This window comes from Chelonoidis abingdonii, chromosome 5, assembly GCF_003597395.2.
Source record: "Chelonoidis abingdonii isolate Lonesome George chromosome 5, CheloAbing_2.0, whole genome shotgun sequence".
Classification (NCBI taxonomy): Eukaryota; Metazoa; Chordata; order Testudines; family Testudinidae; genus Chelonoidis; species Chelonoidis abingdonii.
The window spans coordinates 100,930,131-100,952,614 of record NC_133773.1 but is presented as its reverse complement, the minus strand read 5'-3'; the positions used below and the strand labels follow the sequence as shown (position 1 = coordinate 100,952,614).

The window sequence follows — 22,484 nt, the reverse complement described above, 5'->3', positions numbered from 1 at the left end:
AGCTGCCCACAATGCACCACTCACAGCAGCGCTGCAACTGGTGCAAGTGTGACCACACTGCAGCGCTGGTTGCTGTCAGTGTGGCCACACTGCAGCGCTGGCCGTACACAGCTGTACGACCACAGCTGTAACTACCAGCGCTGCAAAACTGTGAGTGTAGCCATGGCCTAAAACACTGTTGTTTCTATTATCAACATTCCTGGTATGTTACACAAGGTTTAAGTCTAATACGTTTTTTTTAAGTTCAAGTTTATAAACCTGTATATACTTTGAGGTTCATAATGGATGGGTGCTATTCTAATCAGATTAAAAAGCTACAATAAAATACCACGTGATCATCTACTAATATGTGATCATACTAAAATAATGCATTTACACATTAATTCTGGCATTTCCCATTTTTTGCATTCTTGATTTTTCAACTTAATAACTTTCTTTAAATAAAGTTTATTTTGCATACAGTTTCCTAGTTTGTTAGGTTTAGAAAAAGACTGCAGAAACATTTTCTGCTATGTACAATTATATCACTAGCCCCATTAGCAGAGGTTGAACCCTGGCCTTTCAATTCTGCAGAAAGATGTGGCAGGTTTGTTTTGAGAAGCAGCCTGGTTAAGAAAATGGGATTTGTGTTCGGCCTATTAGGGAGTTGGGCTCTATTCCTGCTTGTGCAACCTCTCAGTGGAAAATGAGATATTGATTAATTATAAAAGGTAGGAAGGGAAATATTAACATTAATGATAAATAAGTCTCGAACTCATATTCTCCTAGTTCCCCATTATTATTGGTGTTTGTTTGTTCCTGTTCCGGGGTTCATGTCACATTTGCAGGCTATGACCGCATATGCAGGGATTGATCACTGGGTGTCTATTCTGCTGCCACGTTCTCTCTCTTCCCAGGCACTGCGAGGGGCAGTGAGGACCTGGTCTTAGAATGTTCAGGGATTCTGACATACTACCAAAATTATATTTAGCAAAACACAGGCTGGAGATAGGAAATGGTGATTTTCAAGAAGCAATTTTTACAGGGGCAAATCTGCATAAAAATTTCTGGGATGAACTAAAGGTCTCTGGCTTCAAAACAATTATTGTCATTACAAGAGTAATTGTTCATGATTAAACAAATCTAAGTAGCTTACATTGGTGTAGCAGGTATAAATTACTCATTTTGTTATAAGCACATAACCTATTATACAAAGCACAACACTTCACAAAGGCCAATACAGCAAGAGCTGAGCAACTGAGAAAGAAAGATTTTTAGTCAGAACAGTTAAAACTCAGTTTATACCTATTTAAACTTCAATGACTAATTAACATTTTGGAGAAAGGAAACCTTTACTAAAGATTCATCACAACATTTCCTTCAATGAAGTGTTACGAGCTCATAATAAACATGCTATGAGACTGTCAGGAAGGCCTCCAGCAAAACCAGGGAAAACCAAAATTAACTTTCCTGATGTTTCTATGGTTAATAAACAAGCAGAAAAAAAAATTGAATAAAAGATACCCTGGCCCCCAGAAACAACACTGCAAATCAAACCTATTTCCAGGCCTTCTTTACATATCACAAAGATGGGCACAAGCCCAATTTTTATTAAAAACCTTTGCGGATCATCCTTATAAAGAGGAGGAACTTGTCTTACCAAATGATACTGACTTAGAATATTTTGTGACTGAAATATTCTGGATTATAAGGATTGGACATTGGTGTATCTACAGTTTAAAGAGGTGAATGATGCGGATAAATTCCACTCATAAAAGGGCTTAATTTAGGGAGGGGCTAAACATTTACAATCCCTACTGGAGGCCATGGGGTTTGCAGGTGGTCAGCACTCGTGGGTCAATTTAATTGTCAATTAAATGGACAAAAGATATACAATTTTACCTTTGAGACATAATACAGACTCAGTAGCAAGTATCATACATTCTTCAATATACACAAAACCCTTCCCATATAAACAACAAACAATTTCTTCATGTACTTGTAATAAAGATCTTTTTTTTGATGGTTACGCAAAAAAATAGGTAAAATTTTCAAAAGTGCCTGGGCCACTTTTGCTCTTAAATCCTATTTAAATTCAATAGGATTATGCTCCTAGGGGACTTGGGCGCTTCTGAAAATTTTACCCAATTGTTATAAACATGGACCTGTAGTACCAATTACTTGCCACATGAAGACAATGGAGTAAGCAAAATTCATAACTTTGATTTGACACAGGGCGCTGAAGAACATAACCGATAGAGCTATGTAACTTGTTTGTTTAAAACAATGAAGTGATTTGCAAAAAAATTGTTCTCTTGTGATAGAACATAGCAGATTATTTGAAATTAATTGGTATAAAGAAAAACAGGTTTTGCTCAGTTCACACTGGAGGATTGGTTCTAATTCCATATAACCCTATACAAGTCTGATCCCTTGTGGTCATTAAATTAGTCTAAATGAAAGAAAAAGAAACTCCACTATATCTTACAGGAGGTATATGTAAGTTAAATAGTGGGGAAAGCTAAAAAAAACTTCTTACTGGAACTAGAATGCCTCTTCTCTCATCAACTCTGCCTATTTCCTGCTAACTGCTTCCATAGGGGACAAAGTAACTATTAGAAATTCTGAATATTGTATATTTCAAGTATTGTAAGTGAAAGAGGAGCAATTCTCAGAGTCTGTGAACAGTTTCTGTACTTAAGTTTTTCGGTCAGAAGGGGTGGGGAGTTGTGGGTGAAGGTTTATGGGATAACAATAAAAGTGAAACTAATTCTTCTATTTTAAGATAGATTTCACCAATGAATTCCACTCGAGTTAGAAAAGGAAGATGAAGTAGCTCAGCTGCAGTTCAACTGAAAGACAGACAATCTCAATGATATGGTGCTGGGAGAGGTGTGGTTTTGATTTGAGGACAGTCAGATGTTAATTCTAAAATAGGATAACATGTTATGCTCAAAGGTATAAAAATATTAATGAATATTAGTGTTGTTTTTCAGTGGAAAGACTTCCATGTTCTCAAAAACAAATTCAGTTCAGGATTAGCATCTTAACCATAGGGCCAGATACACAGCCCACTGAAGTCCATGGGAGTCTATTCATTTCAGCGGGCTTTGGATCAAGCCCCTAAAAAGGACACACTGTCAGATAGTTTGGGTTTAAGCAATTAGGCTTGGTTTAAAAAGGAAGGAGCTGGGAGAGGGAGAACTTACAAAACCAAATATTAACAGAAGTGCTTTTATTATTTTCTTTCATGTCAGTGTTTTGTGTTTGGATTTAGAGGTTTCCTGTTTAATGTCTGCCACCCCAGTGTTGCAGCATTGTACACAAGAACCAGAAACGTTTTATTGTCCAAATTGAGTTAAAGGCAAAATGTAAACAACTGAAAGGGTGAAGAAGTTAGAGTTTCAAATTTTCAGTTTCAATAATCTAAAGCCTTACTGGTAATACTGGTAAAAAAAAAATATATTTTAAACCCAATAATGTCCTTTTTATCTCCTTCCAAGTATATTTTTTAAAATGTCCCTTTCCAGGGCAAAATGAGCTAAAATACCATCAAAACATACAAGAGGTTCTGTGTCTATTTGGGGTTTGTTTTATTTTAAGCAGATTTTGGAGCATGAAGATACCAAAGATTTAAAAATGACTCCCTACCCTGTTGTTGACTTACAAGAGGTCACGACCCACCTATTGGGCATGGGGAGTGGGAAGAAGGGGCAGGTACTTCCAGATCAGGTGGGAAGATCCCACCCCTCCCTTCTGACTCAAGTGAATATTTTTAGCTTTGTAAAACCAACCAGTTCAGAAGACAAGAACCCCTCCAATTAATGTTTCAAGCAACTCCTGACATTTTTCCAAATGCACCTTTCTTAGTCCCAGTCCACACTGCTAATGCAGCAGTGTTAAAATCCAGCTGCCCCATGACACAGTTAAAGCATGGTTTCAACTTGTAGTGTAGACAGATCCTTACCATGTTTTAACTGTGTCCAAGAAGCATGCTGAAAACCTGGATGTGTCCCACTACTCCTATTACAAGAGGTATTAAGTTTTGCACTTGAACAAGAAGATCCTTTGTGGACCAGCTCAGGAATTTCCATACAGATGGTTCCGATAAAAAAAGCCCAGAAAAGAGTGTGAGTGAGATATCAAGATGAGAGAGCAGAAAAGGAAGAGGATGACAAGGGGAAAAAAAAAAAAAAAAAAGAGACAAGGATAAATAAGTAGGGAGACAAGGACAAATAGTTTGAACTGGATATGGTGATGCTTTATTCATCCCATTAATCAAGTCCTGTTAATACAGAACCACGGCAAGTATTGGGTGAACATTTTCTGCAGAAAAGGAAAATCTCTGCACTGTGGCAAAAATTTTCTGTTGTCCCAATCATAAATTTCATGTTTTTTCCAATTATGCTAGAATATGAGAATGGCATGGCATGCTCTTGATTGCAATCTGATGCTTCTGGATAATGAAGTCACTACTTTAGTTTAGTTGGGCAGCCGCATCTGTTTTGTCAAAAGGATATTAATGATTTAGTAAACAACATGATAAATAAATTACTGCCAATCTGACAGGCCAGCATAGAGTACAAGTCAGGTTGCAAACTGAATCCTAATACTATCTATGAAGTTCATATTTAAAGATCCAGAAACTGGGCAAGATAAATGAGAAAGAGAGGGAGGGCGTATGGATGGAATTAAATTGTCCCTTACATAAAATTAGCTTTCTTGGGAAAAATAGGCAAAGAGAAACTAAAAACACCCCACACTCCCACATACGCTTTAAGCAAGTGGAAAGATGATGATAGAATAATAGTTGGAGGTATGAGGAGAGAGTAAAAAAAAAAAAAAAAAAAATGGAGTCCAACCCTCTCTGTGATGTTGCACTCTATATGATTTTATGAAAATATGCTAATAAGTGTGAATACAATGTAACTGGAATATGCTTCATGCAAAAGGTCTCTTGTAAGGTATCATTACAAAGTTTATTATCTACTGTGTTCATTCTATTTGTATGAATGTATCATTCTTGTATCTGAAACTAGACATATGACATATAACTCTGAGGGCCTTTTGTAATTATGCAAAGTGTGGGCCATTAATAGTGGTTTGGAATCTTGATGCCTCCCATTAACCAGGACAATTGACTGCAAATGGCTGTTTTACCTGTAAGTCTTCCGGTATGTGTGCGTGCTGACAAGTGGGTAATGAAGTCTTACAGTGATATATGATCATGTCACCTGAACTGGAATCCATCTTTAACCTGGTGATTTTCCATTTAGAAAAGGGGGTGGGGGGCGCAGAGAGACAAAAGATTCCCACCTTATTCCAAAGCTATATAAGGGGGTGGAACAGAACAAAGGGGGCTGCAATCATGAGAAATTCCCTAGTGACCCTCTTAGCTAGAACAAGGGCTGTACCATGGGAAAGGACTGTGCCCAGACTAGGAAGGTACCCAGTCTGTGATAGAAGCTTTTTGAAACATCTCTGAGGGTGAGATTTTCTCTGTATTCGGTTTTCTTACTGGATTAGGCATAGGCTTATGTGTTTTATTTTATTTTGCTTGGTAATTCACTTTGTTCTGTCTGGTATTACTTGGAACCACTTAAAATCCTACTTTTTGTATTTAATAAAATCACTTTTTACTTATTAATTAACCCAGAGTATGTATTAATACCGGGGGTGGGGGTGGGGGGGGAGAAACAGTTCTGCATCTCTCTCGGTCAATGTTATAAAAGACGAACAATTTATGAGTTTACCCTGCATAAGCTTTATATAGAGTAAAAACGGATTTATTTTGGGTTTGGACCCCACTGGGAGTTGGGCATCTGAGTGTTAAAGACAGGAACACTTCTTAAGTTGCTTTCAGTTAAGTCTGCAGCTTTGGGGCATGTGGTTCAGACCTGGGTTTGAGTTTGCAACAGACCAGCGAGTTTGGCTCAAACCAGGCAGGGCACTGAAGTCTCAAGCTGCCAGGGCAGGAAACCAGGGGCAGAAGTAGTCTTGACACATCAATTGGAAGCCCAAAGGGGGTTTCTGTGATCCAACCCATCACACTCTCCAACTGACAACGAGAGAGGGGTGTGTTTGGCACCTTTCTGGACAGAATACCTGGATATAAACCATACCTCAGAATCTAGAGCCATCATCATACCATCCAGGCGGGGGGCGTGGGGGCAGGGGGAATGATGGTGATCAGAGGAGGAAACTGTGACACTACGCCCCATATTATTTATAGAAATATTGTTATAATACAATAATGGCATAACTAAGATTATTTTATGCCCGATGGGGCATGTGAGATATAATTGGAAAGGTTACGATTTACTGAATATGATCATCATATTTGTATGCATGTATCATTTTTGTATATGAAGTTAGGAATATTGTCTATGTACCTATTACAAATGTGTTTTTACCTGGGGAACACCAACTAGACAGACAGCAATTGGTCTAGATTTCTGGCTGGAAAGGGCCATTGGGAAAAACAATAGGTCTTTGAAGATGCTAATCTCCCACCTTCCTGGAAAGCCTTCCTTGGACGCTGCAAATAGACTAAGTTATGGCTGTAAGGTTCATGTGATCAGGGCCGGTGCTACCATTTAGGCAACCTAGGCAATGGTCTAAGGCGCCAGAATTTTTGGTGGGCGCTATTTTGCTGGGGGGGGGGGTGGCACGAGGCTCCGGGGGACCTACTGCAGTCATGCTGGCGGACAGTCCGCTGCTGTGGCGGCTCCGGTGGAGCTGCCGCAGTCGTGCCGGCAGACGGTGCGCTGGTCTAAAGGCTCCGGCGGACCTACCGCAGTCATGCCTGCGGCAGGTCCACCGGAGCCTTTAGACTAGCGGACCGCCCGCTGACACGACTGTGGCAGCTCCACCGGAGCCGCGGGGGGTGGCGAAACATCCGTCCGCCTAGGGCATCAGAAACCCTGGCGCCGCTCCTGCATGTGATCAAGTCACCTGACACTAGACTCCATGATAAAATTAGTACTTTTCCACCAGCTGGGGGTGGGAATCACACTGGAAGACAAAGGATTCCCCTCATATGCAAAACCTATTTAAGGCAGGGGAGTGACATAATCGAGGTTCATTCTTCACTGAATCCCCACCCAGGATGACTGCTGGAAACATCTAAGAAACAGACTGAGGGGAAGAGAATTGCTGAAGGGTGTCTAGTCTGTGGATGAAATATCTGAAGTTTTAAGCTGCAGGCCAGTGCAGCTGGTTTTTAAGAATCTCTGCAATCTGCTTAACACAACATTTAGGGGGCAAATTTGTTACTTAGTTTCCTTAGTACCTTAAGCTTAGTTTGAGTGTTTATTTTATTTGCTCAGTAATCTGCTTTGAGCTGTTTGCTATCACTTAAAATCTATCTTTTGTAGTTAATTAACTTGTTTTTGTTTTGTCTAAGACCAGTGTTTGGGCAGAAAGCTGTTGCATCTCTCTCTCTACATTGAGGGAGAGGGCAAATTTTATGAGCTTATGCTGTACAGTTCTCTGTGCAGCACAAGATGGTATAATTTTGGGTTTACCCTCCAGAGGGGGTGTGCACTTGAGTACTGGGCAGTTCCTTAGCTGAGCCTTCCTATGCAGAGCTGATCTCAGCATGTGTGTGGGTAGCTGCAGCTGGGTGTGTCCCTATCTGTATGTGTGCTGAAGCCTAGGGAAGGGCTTGACAGGCTGCACAGCAGTATAATGTGAAGGGAACCCAGGCTGGTGGGTCAGGTGGGCTCAGTGGTACCCCAGTTCCAAGTGGCACCCCGGGGGGAACCTGAGACAGAAACATTATGCTCATTTTATCACTGAAGGGTCAGAAATAATATGGAGGGGAATGCAGAAAAGAAACAGTTCAGCAGAGAAGAGATGGTTGTTGTGTAAAGGGTGCTCCACTCCAGGCAAGGAATTGCTCCTCCCTTTATCTCTCCCCTCAGTCTTACTGGTCTCCCTTTTCTACTCCCCCCCTGACCTCAACTTCATAGCCTATATTGTTTCCTATATTGTGTTGCTTTGCTGGAGATTAGGATGTCACCAATACCCTGCTGTTAGTGACCACAGAAAGGAGTGAAGCAACAGAGCAAGGTATCAAAAGTCAGGGGAAGAGACCTTCACACCTCCCATCATTCAAGCTGAACCTAGCATGGAGTCCCACAATGCCTCTGGCTGCATGGAATAATAGACGACAAATCGGAGAGACCAGAAATTATCATAATAATCAGATTGCCTCGGATAACATTAAACACCAAAAGCAGATCTTGAGAGGGAACTACCAGACTTATGTCTAACATACAAACAAAGAACATGCATGTTTTTTGGACCAAATAATGGAAGGGCTCTATTCTGCAAAGTGACCCACATGGGGTGACATCTACAGAGGCATTTCCAGGCAGATGGTTTTGAAGGATCAAAACCTTAATGATCCATAGTTTAACTGACTGAGTAGTCACTTGGTGGCACTAGAGATACAGTATGATTTCTTTTTATCAGTAAAAGGAAAAGAGGTTTTTATCAGTAAAAAGAAAAAAGGAATAAAGGTTCAGATAATCAAAAAAACAGTCCAGCCACCACATAACATACAGATTATAACTACTCCTAGGAAACAGAGTTACTAAAATTTTCAGTGTATAATCAATATAGTCTCTCTACTACTTTTAATAAAAAGGTCAAACAAACAATGTAAACACATTTAAACTCAAGGTAGTCATGATTGATCACAGAGAAATTACTACTATTACTAGTTAATCAGCATAGTGGAAAACTCAGAATTGGGAGATGGAAAGAATGGCAGCTGTCTTGAACGTTCAAATTAATTCTCTTATGGGAAAAGTGGTCTCCCCAAAACAGGCACAGCTATACTTAACTTTTACCTGCTTAGAAATCTGCCTCCACTTGGACTGTTTGATCTAGAACTGGACTTGTTCACATGTATTCTGCTTGTTTTAGATATTACTTAGCTATCACTGTTTTCATTATATATTTTATGAGCTCACTCCTGCAAGGTGACAGAAGCGTTAATCCAACTGAGCTCAAGAGGGCTGGAAGTCAATGCAAACAGAGAGCACTCAGGAGGCACCCAGCACCTTGTGGGTTCAGGCCCTCTATTGTTCCCTTGTGGCTCACACTACTGTAGGAGGTTCTCCAGGGCGCCAACCCCATAGTCAAAGATGGCTAATGACATCCCCTGTGAATTTTAGGCCTGGTCTATACCTAAAATTCAGGTTGACCTGGCTACATTGCTCATGGTTGTGGATAATTTCACTCCTTGCCTGACTCAGTTAGGTTAACCTAACCCCCACCGTAGACACAGCTAGGTCGACGGAAGAATTCTTCCACCTACCTAGCTATTGCCTCTTCAGGGGATGGATTTACAAAACCTATGAAAAAATTACTTGCGTCACTGTAGCAAGTGTCTTCACTACAGCGCTGCAGTGGCACAACAACAGTTGTGCTGCTGCAGCTCTTGAAGTGTAGACAGAGCCTGAGATTGCTCATTAGCACTTGCGTGGTCATTCTGAGGCACTTAAGGCTTAGAGGAGGATGTAGGTCCCTAATGAGTCTAAGGCTCAGTGAGAGTCAGGGTGACCCCATAAGGTCTCCTAAGGTTTGTGAGGTGGTCTGACAAGTTCCTAAGTGTCACTGGAGCTTGTTGCTTCCTGCAGGCCCACAGGAAGGGAAAGGAAAACACTTCCTTAATTTTTCTTCAGCTTCCCCCAACCTCTGGTCTCCTTCTAAGGAGTATAAATAGAAATATATCCTTTTTCAGATCTTCGCCTCTGCTCTGTCCCCTTTGCACCAATGGAAAGCTGACAAAGAGCGCTTGGATATGGTAATCCCCGAGTAGCATGAAGTCCACACAGCTAACCCTACATTACCTGCTCTTAGCTCCGTTGGCACAGGTGGTGTATTGGGAGCAAGCCAGCGTACAAGGGCAATGTGCTCTATCAGTCCTGTCAGAACAGCCCCATTAGGGACCATACAGGCCAGCACAAGGTAGAACAACTCTGAGAATGCTCTAAAACTTATGCTGAAAACCAAACAAGATCCAGGCTGCCCCCAGAATTTGGAGGCAGTAGAGAAGGGGCAGAAAGCCACCTGCCTTTTCCCTCTTCAAACATGCAAAACCAGGTAAACAGACACACCTGAAGTGGGAAAGTCACTCCCCTCTCTGTGCCTCACTTTCCCAAAAATTGAGATAATGATACTGACCTCTTTTGTAAAGCACTTTGAGATCTAGTGATAGAGAGCAGAGTCTAAAAGCTAGATATTATTTGGCCTTAGAATCTTCTACAACATCAGAAGAATCTATTCCAATATATATGTTGAATTAAAAACCATTCTCTATTTTGTTCTTGTCTGTATTTTTGCAAGGTTATACACACACACACACACACACACACACACACACACACACAAAACCCTGCAAAAAACACAGAGAAGAACAAAATAGAGAATGTTTTTAATTCAACGAAGGGGGGATGAAAATGTAATTGTAGCCCTGTGTGTATGATAACATCCAATAATTGTAAACACTGGTATTAGCTGCTTGGTTGACTGGCTTGACATTTAATAGCTTGATTCAATTCATTCTGTCTTAGTTAGAATATCCACTAAAAGCATGGTTCATGGTAGTCAAAGAAGAGCTGAACACAGTAATTATCTTCATAAGTTGCTACTGACTAATAAATGTATTTAGGCCAATGGGATTTTGAAGATGTTATTTTCCATTAATTTTGTAGGGTTGATATTTGCTATAAAACAAGAAACACGTAATATGGTAAGAAGTATTAATCCTTAAAGTTTACTGTGGCTGGGCTACACTAGCGGGGGGTTCTAAGATACGCAACTTCAGCTATGCTATTTGCGTAGCTGAAGTCAAAGTATCTTAGTTTGACTTATCTGGCTGTCCTCATGGCGGCGAGTCGACTGCCGTGGCTCCCCCGTCGACTCCGCTTACTCCTTCTGCCGAGGTGGAGTAGGGGTGTCGATTCGCGGATTGATTTATCGCGTCCAGATGAGACATGATAAATTGATCCCCAATACATTGAACACTATCTGCCGATGTGGCAGGTAGTATAGGCATACCCTTAGTCAGCAATACAGCAAGCAGGTATGTTAACTGGAGCAGCAATACCTATTGATATCTAAATTATGGAACTACCATAGGACTCCACACTTCCTAAGTCTTAAAGCATTTAGTTATGTTTTTGAACCGAATGTAGAGAGCAATAACAAAGCACAAGAGACTGTCTTAGGTGGTAAGAGTGGAATTTGTATGCACTGACACCTTACTCACCCCCGTTTTTCCTGGACTCAGAAGTGATGTGTGGAAACATATCCATATTCCGCTAACAACTCTTTATTGTTTTTTTAAAAGGTTTCTCTTAAATCAATTTTCATGTAGTGCAAAGATGCTGAAGGCAATCCAGGATTCAAAGCCAAAGCACTGGCTGGGAGTCCTGTGCATCCACAGATTTTTACGTGGAGAAGAGAGTGGGTTCAGATTTGTAAATGCAGGGGAGAAGGATTAAGCAGAAGCATGAGTCAGCACTGCTACTGTCCCACGAGGCTGGCTGAGAAGTGTTCCAGACTAGCAGAAGTGAGAGGTGCTATCACAGAATCCACAGAGCAAGAAGTTATAATGAAACTTGTACTAGTTTCTGCATCTTAAGAGACCATCTCCAGGTATCGCAAATGTGATGAATACAATTCTGATCCACTTTTAATTACAGGTAAGTAAGCAGTCTTTGTTGGCTGCTTGAGGGGTTGTTTAAATCAGGTTTAAGTGCTGTGACATCTTTAAAAAAATTAAAAGTATTTGCAACAAGGAGTGTAGTTCTACTTTAATCATCTTTTTTTTAAATTTTGTGCTGTTTGCACCAGGCCTGTCTGCCAAGACTCATAGGTATGTTGGATACTATTTCAGACTACACAAATGTATATAATAAGATTCTAAAATGGTCTGGGTTAAGAGTAAAGGGCAAATCTGAATGGCTAGAGGTGTGTGAAACATTCATAATTGAATGATTTGGGACTTCATCACATTTACTCCCAATCTTAATTCCACTTTAATGTAGTGTTTGTCTGGGAATCTTTGTAATATCTCTGTAAAGATACCTATGGATGCTAACAAGGTATATTGTACATTTTCAAGAATGAAGACAAATGCCGTACAGCCAGACATTTTGGCACTAGAACACAGAAAAACCAACAATAACTCAGTGAATTTGGGTCTCTTTCCACAATAAAAAACTTTCATACTGAAGATCCAATCCTACAAGATACTGAATGTCTCCTGTAAAATACTGAATACCCTCAGCTCCCACTGGCTTCAATTAGTTGAGGGAGCTAACAACTGCATTAAATTAGGCCCTCATTTTCAGAGGTATTAGGCACCCAGAACTCCAAAGAAGCTGGGAGTGCTCAGCACTTCTGAAAAATTAGTCCCTTGGGCCTGCTCCTAGTCATTTTGAAGCTATTGGCAAAATTTCCATTTATTTCAATTATGCAGGACTTGGCCATAGAAGAGTAACTCACAGGGCTGTCCTTAGGATTTATGGGGCCCTATGTAGTATTATTAAACTGGTACCCCTATGCCCGACAGCAGCCTGAGCTTGCATGTGTATTTTAGATAAGGGTGGTCTTTTGAAGGATTTATTTTAAAAAACTGTATGTCTGAAGATCCAAGCATTTAAGGCTAAAAGTGAATACTCAAATTGTGCATCTAAAAATCTATGCAAGGATTTTTTAGAGATGTGATTTCATAATCTTCAGCAACACACTCATGAAATATTTTTAAAGCAAATTTTAATCTAAGGTCCTGTAGACTAACAGGTTCTAAGTAAATATTACAGTAATGCACAACTGTTTTTGGGCTTGTTTACACTGCCAATTTACAGTGCTGCAACTTTCTTGCTCAGGGGTGTGAAAAAACACCCCGTCTCCCTCCAAGCACAGCAAGTTTCGGTGTCGTAAAGCGCCAGGGTAGACAGTGCAACAGTGCTGGGAGATGTGCTCCCACCACTAGTAGCTGTGCACCCAGAACTGATAGCTACACTTCTCAGGGAGGTGGGTTTTTTAGTGTTGCCAGCAGGGTCGGCTCTAGTGTTTTTCCTGCCCCAAGCACAAAAAAAAAAAAAGCTGCGATGGGCAGCAGGTCCTTCGCTCTGAGAGGGCGTGATGGCCCCGCCGCCGAATTGCCGTGGAACGGCCGGATGTGCTGCCCCTCTCTTCATTGGCCACCTCAGGCACCTGCTTGCTATGCTGGTGCCTGGGGCTGGCCCTGGTTGTCAGTGTAGACTAGACCTTTGTCAGTAAATTCAGAAACTGACAGTATATACCTGAGGGTTGGCATATGCCTGTTAAATGGATTCATTACTACTTGAATGGCTCTTTAACAGTTTCAGTGTTGTGCTAATAGGTCTGGCAGGCTTTTTCACTTTTAAGTACTAAATCCCCTCTGGAGGAAGACTCACCAGGCTGCAACAGCCAGCTGTGGTGGGAGCCTGCAGGAAGGGACAGAACAGGGATAGGAAGAGGCGGCAGGGTGAACACTAAGACGTTGTCTGCACTGGAACTTTACAGTGCTGAAACTTGAAGGGTGTTTTTTCACACCCCTGAGTGAAAAAGTTGCAGTGCTATAAAGTGCCCGTGTAAACAGTGCACGAGAATGGCTCCGAGCTACTCTCCTCATGGACATGGGTTTTTTACAGAGCTGGGAGATCTCTCTCCCAGCGCTGGTGCCGCAACTACACAGTCATGTTAGAGTGCTGCCACGACAGGACTTTAAAGTTGCTAGTGAAGACATACCCTAAAACCCAGGAGTGCCCCACATTTTCGGGTGCTCTACGCAGCCGTGTATGCTGCATATGCCTAAGGACCGCCTTGGTAACTCATTAAAAAGGCTCTTATTGAAGCAATAAGCTGGATGGGATTCTTGGGGCTAGACTAAGCATTCTGCTAAAATTCTGTCCCTGATCAAGTGTAGGAGACCTTAATCCTGCAAATGTTCTGCATATGAGAAACTTTACAAGTGTGTCATCCTATGAAGTCTAAGTGTTTGCAGAATTGGGGCCTTAGGTTTTATACTGACTGACACAAGTCAATGGGTACAGAAGGTAGCTGTGCAGATACAGTATATGCTGTTCAACTGCAACCCTGGTAAATATCATAAACAGAAAGGTATCATCTGCATCTGCCATTTGTAAATATTTAAATTGAAACCATGCTAAAAATCCAGAAGATGTCATTCTAAATGCACACACAATAGAACATGTGGAGGCAGCAGCCTATTTAACTGTGATTATAAAATTGCTGCAGTTAGCTCTGAAGAAAAAAAAAAAAAAAAAAAAAAAAAAAAAAAAAAAAGCAGCATCCTCATGTTAGCCTTACCAGATTGATCAGCCTTCTCATTGCATGTTCATGCGAGCAAATGCATTCACAGGGATCAAATCCACCTTCTGCCATGATTATGCCAAGAAATCAAAATTTGGCTGTGAACACCTAGAAAGAACAATAATAAAAAGGACAATCAACTTTTTTTCAATTGACCTTATTTTACAGAGACTAATGCATCAAATTTCACTTCATTTAGTCCAAGGGGAAAAAACAAAACAAAGTAATCCAATTATTCCTTTTGGCAGGATGAATAGAGAAAACTGGCACATTTGAATACTTAATAAATCAAAAAGTAGAGTAGTGGGTTGTTGTTTTTTTTAAAGTGGTGTCTGGTAAACTCTTACTCAGAGGTCCAAATAATTTTTACTAAGTTTTGTGTGCAGTCTGGATTTCCCACAGGCCATTATGAAAGATCCCTTCACAGACAAAACGACAAAGGTAAAATCGCTCTCTGAGCTGCACAGTGAGTTGGTTAACCGCAAAATTTCTATTTATTAAATGTTCCATACTCATTCCATTACATCAGTGGGAGTTCCTTGCAAGAATAAATGGTTTAAATTTGAAATGTTCCCACAACTCCTACTGGAGGAGACTGGGGCAGAAATATGGAACAAAAACAATTATGCAGATGATTAAGACAAAAAAGTCTGTTTCCACATATGAACTGAAAAGCAAGAACAGAATACTTTTAATCTTCATCCAGGTTCTTATCCCATCACTGTAGTACTTAAGTATATTAAAAGTATATTAAGTAAGGTAAAGAAGCTCTCTCTGTTAAATTCAGTAGTGTCAGAAGTCAATCATAACCAAGTATTTGTTTCAGAAGATTGTCAAGCAAAATACTGAATCCCAAAAATGTCATGCCACATGTAGGTGCTCCAGAAGGGGTCATGCCATGCATAGGGGTTCCAAAATAGGTTTGAGAACAATATGGTTCAAGTTAAAACTGGACAACTTTCAGTACTGTCATACCACTGAAAGAATTCGCTAGAGGGAAGATTTTAAAAGCCATCTAAGGGGGACTCTTAAGCCCTTTATTAGACACTTATAAAATTCTCCCCTAGGTCAACATTCTAGTAGGTGCAAGGAGTAAAAATTAAAACACTAACTTATTTACTATTGGGAGACACAATGACCCTTGCCATCTAATGGTAACAGGCAGAGGGAGGGTAGAAAAGGATGTAGCTGGAGCTATTTTAAGAAAGGCGCCTCACACACTAAATTTAGATCAAAGAAGGTCATTCAGCTAGTGATACTGATTCAAAGTTCAAAGAAATTATAATAGGAAACAGCGGGGAATCCATTCTAGTTTATTCACTTGTTAAAACCAATTCTCCATCATACACTCCAGTGGCTCTACAAGTGTATTTTTATCATCATTTATCAATAGTCTTCTCAGTAGTTTAATTAATGGCAAAAATGGGTGACAGATTGCCCGTAGTTTCCATTCCTGCAGTCAAATCAGAATTGCTTTCTCTCTCTACTAACACAATGTAAAAATCTTCAGATCAGTTCTGCAGAATACTTGTGGTCAAAACATCATTGCTAACCTGGTACTATCATGGCTAGATTCAGCTTGGGTTTGTGCTGGCCATGCGACACCCCTGAGATGGAACAATTGTCAGGTTTGGAGGTTATAGAAGCAGCAAGCAGCTGCAACCTTTTCTCGGGCAGTAGGGCAGCATCACAGCCTCATATGATTAGTGTTAGTCTCCAAGTCGGAAGCCATGTAATAAGGTTTCAGAGTAGCAAGTCGGAAGCCATGTAATAAGGTTTCAGAGTAGCAGCCGTGTTAGTCTGTATCTGCAAAAGAAAAGGAGTACTTGTGGCACCTTAGAGACTTACAAATTTATTTCAGCATAAGCTTTCGTGGGCTACAGCTCACTTCTTCAGATGCATAGCATGTAATAAGGGTAACCAGAAGATGTACTGAATCAAGCACATCTGCTTAGCAGTCTCTACCAGCTAGACTCGTGGGAGCATATAATCCAATAGTATATCTTGGCTCCAATGTGTGTTCTTTGGCTGTACTTGGTATCAAAATCCTGTTACAGAATTGCACAATGTATTTTCCATTTACCTCACACTAACCAGAATTTGCTTTCTCTTATGTCAGTTCTTACCCATCCCTACACCCAGTTCTGTCATATATCCTTCTCCACTATGAGTCACAGCAACTCTGCCTTTTGTAAATATGGCAGATCATCTATAAAGATGCTAAGGAATGAGAGGGAGAAGGGTTGTGCCCTTTTTTGCTTCCTTATGGAGTATAAAGAAGGCTTGTATTTTTCTTCCCTCTCCAAAAACATTTTTCCATCTGCATGCTTCCCTCTCCCTCTCCTACCATTAGATATCCAGTTGTCTTTTTTGTTTTTCCTAGCTGACTCTTAGCACAATTTAAAACCTAAAAGAATTATGACATTAGAGATATCAAGCAAATAGAAACTAGTTAAATGACAGGAGAGTTTTTTATATTCAGTTTAAAATTCTTTGTTTTTCCTCGTTATTGTTACCCACTATTTAACTCAAAACCCCAATAAGCAATTGGAAGAAAGGTACGGTATGTTTGTTAAAGATCTCACATCCCCCTGCACTTTAATGACAGTATACAAATTGTAGATTTACTACAAGTACTCCAGCAGAATCCGTGAAAAATCACACACACTTGACTGATATTTCTAAAGGTAAAAACAAGTATGTTTAAAGAAGACTGAACATTTTTTATTTGGTAATTTATCAGAAAAAGGGGCACAGAAACCAACCTTTTTTCTTTTGAAACTTACCCTAAGGAACATCAAATACAGCGTTCAAATTGGATTAACAAGAACTATTTTAAGTACTGCTTGCTTGAAAGGCGATAACTCTGTTTCAAACCCCTGTATAGAGAGGACCTAGCAGTACATAGAACATTTAACAGAACAATGTGATTGCATAGTTTAAAGGTCTTTCTACATAGCAAATGTTATTTCATAGCAGGGTCTTGTTGTAACATACTATCTCTCAGCCATCTTATAACATTTGATATACACAACTGCATGTGTAGATGGGATTAAACTGTGTTACATACCATGTAACACAATCCTTTAATACTACAGTTATGCAGTTCAGGCAGGACATTAGAAACAATCATAAAATAATTACTACTGAAACTGAAATGTATTGCAGTCACACAGCTGAGGTAATTATAGTCCTTGGAGCAAAATAGAGGTGGAGCTTCAATTATTTTAGCCAGATGTGAAAAACCACTATTATCTCCAGACATAAGCAATTATCTGAAATTACAGGAAGAAATACTATATTGGAGCACTTCTAGTTTTTTTTTTTTTTTTTATGATTTAACAATTAGCATTCTCATCTATCACATTAATTGCAAATTGATGTTTTCCCTCTCATTATCTCATCCAATAACAGTCCTGCAGCTGTGTATCATACTTGATATATCTCACTATCAATAAAAGAATCTTTGTGAACACAAATTGATTGATTCTCTCTACCTATGAAGTCTTTCCTTCCTTAAATTACTTCCCAGCTTCAGCAATGACTATATGTTCTTTGCCAGCTCAGCAATACCTCTCCAGTAAACAGTTTGCAGCTGGTGAGGAGTGGGAGACAAAATATACTGTTTCCATTTCATAAAAATTATCTTGTTTGTTACAAGAGTGAACTCCTTCCTGTGCCAAGCAAGCAGGAAGCTTTGTACATTCTCCATATGCTAGATGCTCTCAGGTGTGGCTCCATGATTCCAGTGATTAGTACTAATGGTAAAAGGTCATTATGTACATATTTAGAGCCCTGTGTGGATACAAAATTTCTATCTGCAACCGATTCGCAATCTGCAAAAATGGTCTGTGGATATCAGAGGATATAAAGCGAGTATCTGTGGATTTGCAGGGCTCTACATATTTACTTGGGAAGAAAATGCAATTAAAAAAAACTCTTTTAAAATTCAAGTTTTCAAAGAAACACCCATTGCAGCTAGAATTCACAGTGATTACATATGTGCCTATACAGACAGTACAGATATTAGAACAGATCAAACTCTGCCCCTCCAGCACCAAAAACACAAGTCTCGATTCCCTCAGCTACCAAAATAACTCCACTTTGAGTAAGTAGGAGGCTCTTCTCTTTCCTAGGGCCTGCCACTACAGGGAGATATGATCTGACATCCTCTATGCCAGTGTATAACACTGTTTTAATATTTCCACCATAGGCAACCACTCTGTTGCCTGTCAATGTGTGTTGCAATTTTACTGCTCCTTTCCTGCTAGAAGCTCTTTGGGTGGATGTAGCTTTAGACACAGTGCACTGGTAATGGTTGGGGTTTAGGCAGCTGGACCTGTAGCGTCCATTGGACTGGGGCTGAAGGGCAGGAGTCAAGATTAGTTGCCAAGCAGAGTCAGGAGATGGGTACCTAGGTCAAGCTAGGCCGGAGTAAAGAGCAAGACAGGGCAAGTGACGATGTCTATAGAGTAGCAAGCCAGAGTCTGTGTTGTTGCCCAGATGGCTCTCTGGGGTAACTTCCTTGTTTAAATCGTTGGTGTGCATCAGGCGGCTGCAGAGTCCTGTAGCTCTGGCCTCTTCTGGAAATACTTCCTGTGGTGTCTACCCCTCTAGTAATTGTTGGGTGCTGCTACATCTAGTTCCTTAGTGGTGACACAGATTTTAGTTGCCCAGGACCCTGAAACCCTAGGCTCCAGACCCATGGACCTTCATACCACTATATTCAGTGGAGGAATGCTTGAGTTTTTCCACAGTGCTTTAAATCTTTTTGGTTTACCCAAATTTGTTGTCATTAGTGTTAACCTTAGATCACTGAGTCTTGTCTTTAAACACAGATGCTACTGTGGAATTTTATAAGAAGATTGAAGACTGTCCGCCTAATCCTTTCCTTGCTATTTGGTTTCAGATAGCAGCAATATCTAAAAGCACCTGTCAAAATGCAATAACAAATCATTTCATTAATTTTGCTTTTGAAATCAGCTTCAATAAAAACCACTGTACAAATGAAGTTATTTAAAGACAAAAGAAAGTTTGTTATAGCTGTTTTGGCACTGTTGAAAAGTGCTAACGGGCTAAAAATAACAAGCCATTACAAGTCTGAAGCATCAACGATATTCAGAGTTTACTTCTGTCCTGGGGTGAGCTTGGAATCCAGTTGAGTGCATCAGCCAAGTTCCCAACTCCTCTGTGACTGCCCAGAAAATCCTTCTCCCCATAAACAGGGCATGTCTTGCCCCCCACCCCCCACCTGCACTCAACCTATCTTCAAATCTATATCTTCCCTTTAGGTACACAAGCCTTCCTGCAAACATTCCCTTCCCAGCATCTTACAAGTCTTAAAATCTCCCTTACTTCAAGTAATCTGACCCTTCACCCAAATGGCTTCCATATATTCCCTTCCCACTGTCTAAAGTAACATACTAAGCTTGTACTGTGCAAGTAGCACATGTGTTGGTCTATCCAGCAACTTGAGTTGTAATCTGGAGAAACCACCAGATAGAGGGACCTACTATGACCACAGTACCAATACCAAGACTGAACTATGAGAGTTAATTACTGGTTCCATTGAGGTCAATGGAAAAACTCCCATTAACTTCATTGGAGCCATTATTTCACCCTTGGGAAATGAAGTTACTTTAACAAGTATACCCTTTACTGGATACAATCATTAAAAAATTCTGTGTCTCTCACATCATTTAAAACTTCTATTCCACTAACAGAAGGAAAAAAATACATATGAAGTGCACACTTTCCAGAGTAAAAACAGATTGAACCTCTCTCCTCGCACCCCATCAGGTACCTGTTAAGTGTCCAGTTCAGGAAATTTCTTAAAATGTGTGCCTACCCCATAGAAATCAAAGGGATTTTAAATTGAGCACAAGCTTATGTGCTGTGCTGAATCGTGGACTATATTTCTGTTCAATTAAGTCATTCTACTGAGGTTATGTCAGTGAAGTCATAATGCTGTTTTGGTAACATCCTGGCTGTTTCCAAAGAAACTAAAGTGATAACATAAATCCAGCATTAACACTTTACTGCAAGATAAGGGTCTTGGGCAAAGCCCGCCTCTGAATAGAAATATCTTCTAGAAAAAGCACATGACAAAACAAAGTTAGGAAACATCAGCAAAAAGATGAATGGCTTCCTAAGTCTAATATATTTGGAAGTCTCCATCTTCTCCCCTCCCTTCTTACAACATCCCTCATAACTGTGCAAGAAATGTACTACATGTTCATAAATTCATTAAAATTGAGGCCAGAAGAGAACATGATGATCATTTGGTCTGTCCTCCTGCATAATCCAGGCCATAGAATTTCACCAAGTGTTTCCTGCACATAACTTCTGGTTGAGCTAGAGCATAGTTAATAGTCAGAAAAAATTACAAATGAATTTATTTTAAGTGTCTCTCTTTCTATGTGGCACTTTTGTTCTTTTAAACGTAGCCTAAACCAAGAAATCAGATGAGGGTGTTAAACCACCACAGGGTGACTTCACCTGCAACAACTTTAATGAGAATCCTGGCCTCTGAATCACTATTCTCTGGTGTATCAGAAAGCTTTTAAATTTCCTACCAACAGATTAATTGTAAAAGAGCAGAGCTGTACCAGAGAGACAACACACACATTTAAAAAAAAAAAAAAAAAGGTTAGTAAAGAAAGGAGTGACTAGGGGAGAGGGTAAGGTAACAAAAGGATAGAAGAGAGTAGGTGTGAAGCATCACAAAAACAAGGTGGATATAAATAATGTAGAAAAAAAAGATAAATAGACAATGGGCTGAGGGGGGGAGGCAGCATAGCTGAATGGAGCTAGAGAGAATACACATCCCCAAGTCAGTAGAGGGGTTCAATACTATAGATCACGAGAGATAACATAATCCCCAAAACATTTTAGAAATATGATCCAGAACAGTGGTGGGCAACCTGAGGCCCACATGTGGCCCATCAGGGTAATCTGCGGGACGTGAGATATTTTGCTGATACTGACCGTCTGCAGGCAGAGCCCCCTACAGTTCCCAGTGGCCGCAGGTTGCCCACCACTGATCCAGAATGTAGGGGCAGAGTCATGTCAAGGGAGATGGCATGGCCCTCCTTATTCAGGCGCTGGCAGAGATGGTTCAAGCACCAGAACAGGCAAGACCAGCCCTGAAGTCTTTATAAGGGCCGAAGTCATTTACAAAGGGACATTCTTGGATTAAATTTGGTCCAGATTTAGGTTTTGTAAAGAGAAGCTTTGAACCTAAAACCAATTAAAATGTTTCCATGATTTGTTCCCCTTTATATTCTAGGGCAAACTTTAAGCAAATATTCCTCTGCACCATATGAAGCTCAGACATTGCATTTTTCCCCCCTCCCATGGTATTTTTTAACTCCCTTTCTACTGGAAAGCAGTTTTCTCTCTCGGCATCTCTCCCCACTTGCAGCTTGATTTTGGTTCCACTGAAGCAAGTGATAGAACTCCCAATGACCTTCCATGAACCAGGACTTAGTGCCCTACAGAGAGTCAAGGTTTCCAGAGCACTATTCATGGCCATTCCTCATATGGCCTATTACTTGTGCAGTTTTAGTCTTTATTTTGAATTTCAACCGGTGACATTAACAATCTCCTGGCTGAGTTTTTAGGGCAAAAGAAAAACTGGCTGACGGGGCTACAAAGAAAGAGCAGCAGCACTGTTCTCAAATGTGAAAGTGGATACTGCCATCATGAGTGTTGCCTTGGCTCAAATATGGCTCTTGCTAGGGCTTTCTCCTGTTGCTCCTCCCAGATTCAAATTAGTCAGTCACTTAACTTAGTTGCCTACTGAAAAAACAACAACCCAGAAAGGGTTTACGTGGCTTCTACAGGACCCAGTGGGTATTCTCAGCCATAGCAACACTTTCACAAGTTTAAAATAATTCATCCCCTCTCCTTTCTTCATTATTCCAAGGAGAAACAGCTGCTTCTGTACTTGAAAGCAGCTACACATGTCCCCTGGAACTCCTTCTGCAGTTTGATGAGTTGGTGAATTTATTTTTGCACTGAAGCTTTACTCAGGATAATTAAGCAGATCCCAGTTGAACTTTTCAATGCAAATTAAACTGAGATGTTCATTTATTTAGGGAAAGTCTACTTAAACACACACA

General features: G+C 40.4%; 1 protein-coding gene across 1 annotated transcript in view; it reads right to left on the bottom strand.

The window, feature by feature from the left end:
- SMIM14 (small integral membrane protein 14) overlaps positions 1-22,484 on the bottom strand; it is a 97,620-nt gene that overhangs the window by 50,506 nt on the left and 24,630 nt on the right. The window contains exon 2 of the mRNA XM_032790811.2: positions 14,359-14,469. Coding sequence (XP_032646702.1) covers positions 14,359-14,433 — 75 coding nt within the window. The 5' untranslated portion in view covers positions 14,434-14,469. The remainder of the gene's footprint in view (positions 1-14,358; positions 14,470-22,484) is intronic.